At 40.8% G+C, this 12,264-nt stretch overlaps 1 protein-coding gene across 1 annotated transcript; it reads left to right on the forward strand.

The window, feature by feature from the left end:
* Positions 1-2,075: 2,075 nt before the first annotated feature.
* On the forward strand, positions 2,076-8,874 carry LOC5522192. Its single transcript, XM_048725470.1, has 9 exons — positions 2,076-2,237; positions 2,316-2,726; positions 3,570-3,821; positions 4,678-4,863; positions 5,173-5,298; positions 5,563-5,717; positions 6,507-6,848; positions 7,556-7,720; positions 8,519-8,874. Exons 1-9 carry the CDS (start codon positions 2,198-2,200, stop codon positions 8,735-8,737), a joined length of 1,896 nt encoding a protein of 631 aa, XP_048581427.1. The 5' UTR covers positions 2,076-2,197; the 3' UTR covers positions 8,738-8,874.
* Positions 8,875-12,264: the final 3,390 nt, after the last annotated feature.

The following is a 12,264-nucleotide window of genomic DNA, read 5'->3' on the forward strand; positions in this document are numbered from 1 at the left end:
CTGATGTAAAGCAAGGTAATATGAAAATGAAGGAATAAGAGAAAGGAAACCGGTGCCTCCCAGCTTAGCTTATCGCCGCTTCGAAATATCCAAAATTTCCTCGGGAAATATGCTCCCGGACTCATACATATGAGCCGTTAAGAGTAGCATCCCCATTCCCCGCGCAAACACACACACTTCCCTCATACCCCAAACAGAGATATTGATTATAATGTTTCAAATCCAACCAAAAGTAACAAAAGCGCCAATAATATGGAGGCTGTTCATTGCGTCTTGCGCTATTAGTAAAAGGAAGCAGGTGAAATATTTGGAATAAAAATAAAGATTTACGTAAAAATAAAAATTAAGATTTACGAAAATTAGGGACCAATGATAAGAGTGGTGCTCTGCTGTTGTTTTTGTGAGTGATTGGTATTAGGAAATGCGTGGAATAATTGCGATAAAAAGACACACTATCGTTGGAAGATTGCATTTTCAGGGAAAGAACCAAGAAAAAATTTTATTTTATTTTTAAAACTATCAATCTAAAATAGATCTCTTGGGAGAGGTTGAAAAAAAAACGAAAAAGAATTTTGAATTAAATTAAAGGCTAATCTATTAAACAAATAAGACATTCAGGGAATATATGCGTCAAAAAACACACTATCGTTGGAAGATTGCATTTGCATGGTATTGATTGTTTTTCGATACGGCTCAAGGGAAATCAAAGGTCTCTGTGAGCCAACTCGTGAATGCAAATTTGCTTTTCTAGTTATTTTCTTGTGTACAAAAAAAACATATACAGGATTAATTTTGAACAAAGGATGAACACATCCAAGATGCTGGGAGTGTCCTTTCTTTTCGATGTGATGAAACACCAAGAACAGTTTGATTATTTATTATTATCATAAAAAGTAAAGAAAGAAAAAAATAGACGCCGCAAGTAGGGATCGAACCTCCGGTCTCTGAGGTCTTAGACAAGCGACAGAACCACTATACCACCGAGGCATTGCCGAAGTAACCTCTGAGTAAAATTAGTTTTTAACGTAATTGGTATCTCACCGTTTGAACTGCTTTTGCTAGCATGTCGAATTTCGCCCTATTTTCTTCGGAAACAGAAGTTAAATACCCGACATAATTAATCAAGCTACAGTCATATGTATTTGAAGCTTGTCAACATTCTAGAAATCGTTATTGATCGTTTCTTGATGAATAAGCGTGTTTGAACGAGTTTTGTTTGATATTTAGCACTTAATTTATAAAAAAGAATTATGGAAAAAAACACTTATGAAAGTGCATACTATTTTTCTTGACCTCCAAACAGAGGCTTTCTTTTATCACCCTGCTAAGAAAAGCCTTGCTAACAGAGGCTTTCCCCTTGTGTTTCTCTGACTTTAAAAGTCGTAGCTTTGGCTATCTGCTCTTTCAGCACAAAATCAATCTTTCAGCAAATATTTAAACAAATAATGCGAAAACCCAGAGACGCGAATCTTCAAGTACTAGAAGGAGGAGAATTAAAAGCTTTGCTAGGATTTTACTTGTTTTGTAAACTAACAACTTGAATTGGACTAAACCGTAGAAGATCGATTGACGTCAGTGACGAAGGCGCATGCGCACGCTTAACCCACATCGAAGACTTTTCTGTAAAAACTAGCTTATATATACTTTATGGTTATACTAGGTAATGACCGTAGCCGGCACAAGGTCACAGGTCGATACCGGGAGTTTACAGGGAGATCTAAAAATTGCTGTGTTGCCGAAAGCACAGAAAGACCACAAAAAGTTTACGGATGATCGATCCAACGACCCAGCGATCTGATGATCGAGTGACACAGAAGTCACTCCAACGGGCAAAATTTAGGTAAAATTTTTAAAACTTTTTCACTCCAATAACTCGTAAATGCTTTGCAAGCATTCACGAGTTAAAAACTAACGGGCAAAATTTAGGTAAAATTTTTAAAACTATCAATCCAAAAAAGGATTTTGAATTTGATGAAAAATACTAATCTTATATTCAATAATATTGTTAAAAAGCATCTTCTAATTGAAATCGTTCTGTTTCTTTTACACATGACTTTAAGTCTTTGTTTGTTTAAAATACAATGACCGCTCGGAGTCTGGGTACGAATTGCTAGCAAGGAGCTCTAATCACCAAGCAACGTATTATGATGAGCTTGGAAAAAAAAGTCTAAAGATTACCCACGGAGTTCCACGGAAAATGGAAACAATGATACATCGTTATAGATGTTCCGAGGATGGTAAGATTTTTTTTATTTTCCTTAAAGGCTGGAGTGCAGTTTCTTTTAATTATTCTTTGTACTATGCTTATATTTCAGATTTTCATCATGCCGGCTATCCATCAATTGATTCAACCGCAAGACTTAAGTGCGAAATGCTTTTCATAAAACCTTCGAGAAAATCAGTCTTCTTTTTTTCTTTCGTCTTTACATCACTTTTATGTGTTTCGTACTACTGGACAGGATGTTTCGACAAAACGTTTTATAATTTCAAAGTAGTTTATGAGCCTGTAGAGGATCGACTCGGATATAAGCAGTGGATTTATAAAGGATACAGTAAATGGCGCTTGGCGAGAGATTGGTGTCGTGTGCAGGGTTGGCGGGTTGACTGGCAAAACGTGACAAGGCCGTGCAAGGGCAAGATGGCCTGGGACCAGAGAGTGGTGGGATCACGTGATAGGACAAGCGCGAGAAGGAGTTATATCAGTCGAAGCGACATTCAACCCGCAGGTGATCCACGGCATTACTGTATTGATATCATATAACTCACATCATCATCACCCAATAAACCCTGCAAGTAAAACATGGGTAGAGCCGCTTGGGTCAATTCTCGACCAATATTAATTGCAACACAACTCGTCTGATAACCCGTTCTAGCTGCAATGGTAGTTAACTCGACTTGGTGCATCATAATGAGTAAACTTTTGGAAAATTAAGGGTAGCGATGGGTAAATCCGAGACTTGCCGAGGCCCCGAGACCCGTGTTTTAGAATCCGAGCCCGAGACTTTAGTCAAATTTCGGAATTCTTCGGATAACCTGCTCGAGGTATGTCATAAACATCAGTTTAAAAAATAATAAGTAGAGTTACAATACATTCTTGCTACACTACGAAAAAGTAACCCGGAAACCCGTAGCATGTTAACAACATAAAACAGATCGTGAAACAGACCTCTAAATTTTGAAAAAAAAAAAAAAACGAGGCTTCGAGACTTGTGTAAGAAACGCCGAGATTCCGAGACTTTGCGTTTTTTTTTTTGCGAGACTTACGAAATTTGGAGGTACCCATCGCTGGCTCTAAAATTAAGTAATCGTTTTAGGGCGCTTTCGTGGTATATAAAAAGAAAAGAAGAAAATTCAATAACCCCTTTTTGGCGGTGTGATCATATTAGAAATAAGGAAGGAATGCTTTTAAGTATTGAAGTTTAAAAACTTAAAATTTAACAATTTTATACTGCCCTATCAAATATTTGAAAATAATTCAAGCATTTCTAATAAATTAGTAAATTCATAAAAAGTTGCCGGCAATTTTATGATATTGAAAATTTCCAATCATTGATTGACTTTGTATTCAGGACACTTCAGCCGCCTTTGGATTCAATCGGTAGATATGGACGGGCGGCGCAAATCCTTCGGAGGGGACTCCTGGAGGGTATGCATCAGACAAGGACCAGCATCCCTTGCGCCTTTGGTCTTTGACCACGATAACGGGCTGTACGAGGTACTGGTGCTTGTCCCGGAGCCTGGGACGTACTCGGCAGAAGTGTTCCTTGACTACACGCTGTGCGACGGGATAAGGGAGCCACCGCAACATTGGTTCGGCAATGGTAATGATGGCGATGGTGGTGATGACGATTTGCATATGATGGTGATGATGATGACGATGGTGATGATGATCGAGATAGTGATGGTGATTGTAATGAAGATAGTGATGGTGATGGTGATGGTGATACGGTGATGGTGATGGTGATAATAATAGTGGTAATGGAGATAGTGATGGTGCTGGTGCTGGTGACGATGATGGTGATAATGATGGCGATGCATATGACGAAAACGTTGTCGTTTTGAGGGACTGGTACCGAGGAATCTTAGTTTTTTTGTCAGATACTTTCTCCATTGACCAAGGATGGTCACAGTCACTGTTTTTCTCTTCTGATTACAATTGAATAAAGTTTACGGAGCACCTGTGGTACGGCAACCTTAAAAGTAACAAGAATCATGCAGTTTTTCCAAATAAGGAATATGTTAGTTTCCTTATATGGAAGTGACCGCGTTTGTCAAAAACGACAATTTTTGGCTAAATTTTCTTAATAAGGTGGTGATGACGATGGTGATGATTATGTTGAAGATGGTGATGATGATGACGATTATGGTGACGATGATGATGATGGCTGCGGTGATGAAAGTGATGATCATGGCGATTATTATAATGATGCCACTAAGTGAGACTAGAATGTAAGTGATGTGGCGATGATGATGGCGGGAGTGATGACGATGATGATGGCGGTAGTGATGAAGATGATAGTGATCTGATGGCGGTGGTGATGATGATGTCCGCGTTGGTGATAGTTATGATGAGGATGTGGATGTTGATCTGTAATGGTGATTGAGAGGTGTGTTGTTGCCGGTGGTGATTATGAGGGCGATTATGGATGATAATGTTAAGCATAATGATAATTTCAGGAACAGGATTTGGCACTTATAATAACTTCAATAATAACTTTCTTGGTTACATCGGTGACGACCACATTATGAAGAAGTTAAAGGACCAAGACAGCCACAACTTCACCGTACCACCCAAGACTCCTAACCCTGGTAACCAAGGCAACCACATGTTCACCGTTGTACCACACCATAATCCTAACACAGGTAACCAAGGCAACCACATGTTTACTGTACCACAAGTAACCAAGGTAACCACGCTTTCACCTTAACAATTTTGTTTCTGTTTTTAATCATGCGGTATTCCAAAGAGGAAAGCCAATTACAATTAAAGATTGTAAAATTAAAGTAACTGGTTCATGTGTCTTCTAAAGTGCGCCATACCGTAATGGCAGAAAGGTAGCTGCACCTGGCTGTATGGATGTAAGTCGGCATGAGACAAACCAATGCGCATAGAACGCTTCTAACATGTAAGAGTTACATCCTACTCCATCATTCTCTTCTTTGTTGTGATAGGTCGGTGGCGATTCCCATCAGGTGATAACATCCAGTGCGGTCAAACAGGTCCAAATGGCTGCCGTTGGGTATGGGACGGGAATGGATACTGGAGGGGGGACAAATGGCTCCCATATCAGCCAAACGGCAAGTACTCTTATGATAAGAAAAGTTAAAGTATGTTTTGTTCAAGTGATGTGATTACAGTATCAAATGATTTTTGTCTGTTGTTTTGCCTGCACTTTGCTTGAAATGATTACGATATCATGGATTGTATTTTGCATAAAACGATTTCTCTACTGTTAGGACCCTAACTGTCAGTCTACCAATGGTTGATAAATAGTTTCAAGTTTAACATACACTGTCACCAATTGATTTTTTTTCTTACTTTTGTTAAAAAAAAAAACACAGAAATTCTTGGCAGCACAACCAAATGTAAACGGTCGGGAACGCTTTGGATCTATGGCGACTCACTAGCCATGCGATTCTCAGAAGCAATGCGCACGCATCCCATTTGTACACGAATGTTTAAACATTGCAACTATAGCTACAATTGGATATATGAGGTGAGAAGACTATAGTACCTAGATGCACGCAGGCGCAGGCCCGTACCCAGGGGGGTGCAGGGGGTGCGAACGCACCCCCCCCCCCCCCCACACACACAACGGACGAAAGTCCATTTTCGGTTCTCGATAGACGCGTTTTTTTTAGACAAAACTATAAAGTATAAGTTAGATCACTCTGTATGTCATCAATTTATAAGTCAGACTTTATTGTAGACAAATCCGACAATAAACGTCTTTTAGAGGTACTGCTGAGGCATAAGAAATCCCTTTTTGTCCCCCCCTCCCCCCCCCCACACAAAATTAGGTCCACTTTTCGGATTTCTGCGTACGGGCCTGCGGCGGAAGGACAGACAGGCAGACTACAGAAGTACCTTTATGCAGACGTATAAGTATCAAGGGTAGTTGTAGGGGACGTTGGAGTTTATGGTATTGGCCTCTTTTGTACGATATTGCGTTAAAAGAGCAAAATACATGAGGTGATGTGATATTTCAAAAAACTTAGAGATGCAATATCTTGCTTTTTAAACGGCGTTTTGCCCGTGGTACGGGATGATCTAGCGGGAAACATGGGAAATGTTTCAAAACATCGCGGTATGCGATATTTCCGTTTTTTTCTGCGGTATTGCGGTAATTTCGAAAATTTTGTGCCGTATTGCGATTATTAGACCCCAGCGTCCCCCCTATAGTTGCATTTCATACTCAATTTTTGTTCCGTCGTTATCATCTATGTCAAGCTATGTCATTCAAAATCGCAATTAGAATATTAAGTTGTTGTTCCGCTTTTGACAGGTGAAGGATAAGCGCCACCCTCGTCGAATCCCAACGCCTTTTAACAAGACTGTGGTCCTGGAAAAGCTCCGCAGTATCCTGGAATTACCGGAGATGCGTAGCCCTGACAGTATACTGGTCTTCAGCTTGGGGATCCATTTCCCCATTTCTCTGACATTTGCCGAGTACAAAGATCTAGTGGACTCAGCTGCGGTAATGTTCACTAGGCTTGCGGGTAGCCCAGGATTCCCTGCGACTGTAATATGGAAAAGTACGGCGGCGTTCGAGAAACAGAAGGTCACAATGGTCCCTTGGCCCGGCAAGCAACTAAACTCCACAATGCTTAGGTTTATGACCACACAGGTAGGAATTTATATGCATGACGACATAAGTTACGAATATAGTTGAGCACGATTGCAATCGGACTTTTACAACTGAGTAACCAATGAGTGGTGTCGAGGGATTACCGATTCTCCGCCGGATTATTAGCGAATCCCGAGAAATTACCTTCTCGTGTTAAGTATAGCTATTTAAGTGGTCGAGTTATCTATAAGCTTTGAAACGTTTATCTGTTTATGCTCGATCTTTTTAGGTTGATTTGCCATTGCGCTATTATAAAAAATCGATGCACTGCTAAAATATCAGCGTTATAACCGAAGTCGTCGTTGCATGAGCGACCAATATTCGAAATCCTTATCTTTTTTGGGAAAAGCGTGCAATCATCCACATCAAACAATCAAAACTGCCACAAAAGTTTGATTCACTACGCGATATTACCAAAGGAGACAAGGAAACTTTTGTGAGTAGCAAGTTTTTCTAATGTCTTATACTTCAGTTATTTTCACGCAGTACCGCAACGAAACCAAATGTTCACTACAACTGGCTAGTGGTATCCCTTCAATGCGAAGTGGTAGTTGGTCCCATATTTGTACCGTACACCAGTCATCATTCAGAGTCATAACTCCTGCCCCCCCCCCCCCCCCCCCCCCGTAAGTGTACCGTGTCACACCACCGGGTAGTAACGGACCTATTGAGTCCTATTTTAACATTTGACTTATTTTTGTTCCCAGCGCAACCAATTGTTCCACAAGTATGCCCTAAGTACAATGTGTACGGCTGGAATACCTGTGTTAGATGTGTATCCGCTGACCGCTTCGTTCGGAAATGGGACGGTGGACTACGTGCATTACGAAGACCGAGTGTTCTTTCCCGCCGAGACGGCTATTGAGATGTTTGTACGTAAACTCAGGGAAAAAAGCTGACATCCATTGCTTTGTTACCGAGATAGGGTGGATATTTTTGACGGATACTTATAAAGAAAACAAAAAAACACCCATAACGCACTGCGCGCCACACCTGTTTAAGAGTTATTTTTGTAGCGAATTACAAGAGTGAATGATTTGTGTGTTGAAGAAAGCGCATTTATATATCAAAATCAGGAAAGTGAAAAAAAGTAACTAGAAGTGAGATGTTTTTCTTGTATTTTTGAATGACCAAAAGATATGGGCGATCAAAACCAACTAGTTTTAATCGACAAATATTATGGTTGATCATCGTAGTCTGGTCCATTCAAATAGCCTATTTTGAAACCTGTCCGAAAAAATTCAATTTCCAAGAAAAATAATTAAAGAACAATAAAATAGCATCTTGAACTACTTATAAACATTCTCAATCAAGTCTAATAATAGTTTATTTTAGACTTTTACCTGATATAAGTCGACCACTTTTTTTAACGTCATAAAAATTATTATTAAAGAATCAAAATGGTTAAATCAGTTTAATATTTAATGTTTTGATTCGTTCGTGCATAACCATTTCACGGAGAAAATCAATAAAATATAGGGACGTAGTCGGTCTATAGTGCCCCCTTTTTTGGGGGGAGGGGGTGGTTAGAAATCCCTCAGTTTCAACAGATGCTAGAGTATATCCAATTGTTAAGAATACTATACTTATATGAGGTATCTTCCTATGTAGCATTGTCTTCTAGCTGTCCAGTAAACAATCACCAAACGTCTTTTTGATGCGATTTTCAGGCCGCGATAAGCCAAATTGTCATCCCGCATACGGCGATCAGCATCGACACCCACGTGACGCTACTATTAATAGTAATGCCAGCTATCTTGAAGCCGCATTGCGCGCGATCGACATACTCAAGAAACAGGCTCAGATTCTCGCGCCTGCGCAACGGGTGTCCCTCTGACCAGTCACGCGCCCGCGAGCAGTTCAACTTCATGGCGATCTGTTTGCTCTGAGAAGTGACTCGAGTTGCGTACAGACAAGGGCAGAGAAAAGTGTAGAGCACTAGAGCCAAGGATCCGATAGAATACTGCCGGGAAGCTAGATCTTGTAGTTTTACAAGCAACAGAGAAATCCCGATGACCGTCAAAAACGCGAATGAGAACCAATGAACAATGAACCAGTATTTAAGCACTCCCACCGTCCCTAGCACGTGACCACACAAATGCTCATGAATATCAATGACGTCATCAAGTGTCCCACTCTTGAGGTCCCGGATGGCGGTAAGGCATTTTTCGATTATATTGACCAGTGCGCATGCGATGACGGCAAACACCCAGCAGCCGCTGACCAGGCATATCCACGTCAGGTTTGGGCCGGGGTACATAAGGAAGATTGTGTAGACGCTAGGTTTGTAGCCCTCAGCAATTGATTCAGTTTGGGTGGGGTCAAAGTTTGCAAAGATTAACACGGCAAAGACGACAATTATTTGTATGTTGAGCGCCACGCAGTCGCTTTTAGTTAGGCATTGTGGGTATTGGAGGAAGCTGAACGTGTCGACGGCACGCTTCAACCGACACAGGCAACCCAGCAAGATCAAGTATGTGACCAATTGAATACAACATAACCCAACTTCGAAAAACTGTCCTAAGTAATTTATAGCCTTATTCGGCACTTCAGGAGCGGTGACGTTGGGAACTTGTTTCTTTGGACAATAAACTGCACCCAGGGTTGAATTTGAATGAAAGCAAATCCAGGTCGTGAAGACAAAGCCAACCAACACGTATAGCGAGACTAGAAGTATAACTAACGAGAATATGACCCGGAAACCTCTTCCTGGATTCCACAGGCCCGTTAAGGTTGCTAGGGCACTCAGTGCCCTGATAGACTGCCAGAGGTTGACGGTACACGTCTTCTCTTGGTCTTGCTTCTCGCTCAAATGAACTTGGACCTCGGGGTCGATGGATAATTGCTTGGATAGGCGGCTGTTACTGCTCTGAGCCAGACATTCGCATGAATAAACTTGAGGTTGTTCTTCAACCGATTCCTCATTCGAGGTGAGAGAATAGTGGCTGGATTGATGTGGAAACATCTCATCAAAGCTGCTGATGATGTTTGAATTAGCTTCGTAATGATTTTGCTCTCCGTTTGCGCCACCTTCTTCGGGTGTCTTTGGCGGCGTTTTCCCCCAAGGAGCACCTTTGAGTTCTTCGCTTGAATGATGATTCATAGTAGGGTTAATAAATGTTAAACACGGGTCAAATCGAACAGAGGATCCAAGATCTTCCAAATGCTCCCATGAGCTACCTACAGTGCTTCTATTTCCGGGATCAATAACTTTGCCCGCTGGTGCAGGAATTGGGTCGCTTTCTGCCCGACTTCTCACAATAAGAGATTGAATGGCCGTGTTTACATTCTGATTGTCTTGTGAAAGAGTAGGTAATGTTTTAGTGAGTGAGGGAGTACCGATAATTGCGAAGCTATCCTCGTCAGAAAGAGACATAGTGAAGGTCGGCTCAGCAGGCGTGACGTCGAACATGACAGTCACGCGACCTTCGTCATAAATTGATGTCACGCAACGTTGACGATTGTAGAGGAATACCGAAGTGAGATGCCCCAACTTCCTCAAAATTAACTCACTCACATGACTGCTATTATTATTCGAATACTCATGACACCTGATCAGTATGCCTCTAAAGGTCTTAAAAGTATCTGAAAGTAAAGCTAATTAACCCTTTCATATTTTAAAGATTTGATTTATATTCGCCATTTTTCTTTTCAAATCTCCGCGATGTTTTTATGTTGCCATCTCTAGATGAAAAGCACTATATCATAAGTCCACTGATATCACAAGTCCATTCGTCAACGAATTAGTCCATTGTACAACACGTTTTATGCGCGGCGCTTATTCGGGGGAGGATAAGGGAGACGCTTATTTGAGCAATTGAGATAAAATCACCAACAAAAGTATATTCTACTCCTTCTTGGCTTTGGATTTCTATTTTTTCTAATTGATTTAAATACATTTTAAATTAGGAAAGAAACAGAAGTGCAAATTAGGGTCATTAAGGGTCATTATTTAACGGGAGGGGGAGAGGACTGCTTATGTTTGGGGGGAGGGTTGCGATTTTTTGAGCGTCGATTTGGGGGAGGGCCTCAAACTTTGATACAGCGTTTAGGAGAGGTCCTTTTATGAACAGGTATTCTAAACAATTTCCGGGCCTCCTAAAAGTCTGGAATTTCACATTTTTTTCTGGGGCGAACCCAAGACCCCCTACTAAATAGTTTAATGAGTGTTAGGCGCCTTCTGCTTGCACTTCACTTGCGTTTCGTTGGCATTGAAAACCATTATCCCCTAAAGTGTGGCTTCTACTTCTACTGCAGTTTTGGTTTTATTTACTTCCATCACTGAATTTGCGAATTTAAATTGATGTCAAAGTCCCACCCCCCTACTAACTATTCAGATTGGTGGTATGAAAAAATATGCAAATAAGATTTTAGTTGGGAAGGAGCTAATGATGCTATTTTCTATTAAGGTTTTAACAATAATGAGAATTTCATAAATTTAAAAATGGCAAAATTTTCATGGGGAAGCATGTCCCCAGACCCGCCTATAACAAAAGAATTTACACCCCTGAAAAATGGGCTCGAAATCAACACTTCTCCTGGCTTAGTGGTGTTTAAGGCCAAGCGCCCGTTTCTCGAAACACCCGAGAATTCTCGGGCCCGAAAACTTTATCTTGCATTTTTGCCCAAAATTTAGCATGTTTTCCTTTTTAAGAACCGCTTTTCATGTTTTAGAACAGTTTGAAATTCCTCTTGGTTCATATTTCAAATGATTACGCTCTAAAGGGCTATTTTCGAAGTTTTGCATAAGCCAGAAAGTTACCCGAAAAGTCTCGGTTGACTGCGAGGTCCCGAGAACTTTCTTAATATTTAAGCCATGTGAATTTCGGGCCCGAGAAGTTCGGGAAAGATCAAAATCTATAAATCTATAAAAGAGAATCATTCTTTACATAAATCTTTGTGGTAAAATAAGATGTTTGACGGTATTTCAACACATTTAGATACCATAAATTTTATAGAAATTAGCCAGCATTTCAAATTTTAGGAATAAATCGTTTTCGGGTCCGAGAATTCTCGGGTGTTTTGAAAAACGAGCCCCAGCTCACGTCCCTTCATGGGCATACTAAAGTCTGTGCCCCCCCTCCCCTCCCCCAATTTGGCGTGCGGAGGGAGGGGGCTGTGCGTGTCTTCTCACAATTTGAAACAGCAACATTTAGGCCATATTTTTCTTCTTCTGGGCAAAGTGCCCAGTAACCTTTGTTTGTAACTGCACAGATTGCTCGTTATAAAAATTGTGTATATTGTACTCTGCACTCATACGGTTATAAGATTTTGTGGTGCTTCTGGAAGAACGTACCGTACGTATAGCATCTCACAACTAGAGTATAATTCCAATAATCTAACCAATAATACGCTTTTTTTAGCTTTTTCTGGTTCTGTGGGAGGGCCTTAATTTTTGGCCGCCTTTTGAGGGGAG

The sequence above is a fragment of the Nematostella vectensis genome, chromosome 3, assembly GCF_932526225.1.
Source record: "Nematostella vectensis chromosome 3, jaNemVect1.1, whole genome shotgun sequence".
NCBI lineage: Eukaryota > Metazoa > Cnidaria > Anthozoa > Actiniaria > Edwardsiidae > Nematostella > Nematostella vectensis.

Bases quoted from the DNA above. Each gene is read 5' to 3' on its own strand.
- LOC5522192 (XM_048725470.1), top strand. From the start codon at position 2,198: ATGGAAACAATGATACATCGTTATAGATGTTCCGAGGATG. The intron at 4,864-5,172 runs GTAACCAAGGCA...TTGTTGTGATAG, and splicing joins ACACCATAATCCTAACACAG to GTCGGTGGCGATTCCCATCA. The intron at 5,299-5,562 runs GCAAGTACTCTT...AAAAAAACACAG, and splicing joins GCTCCCATATCAGCCAAACG to AAATTCTTGGCAGCACAACC.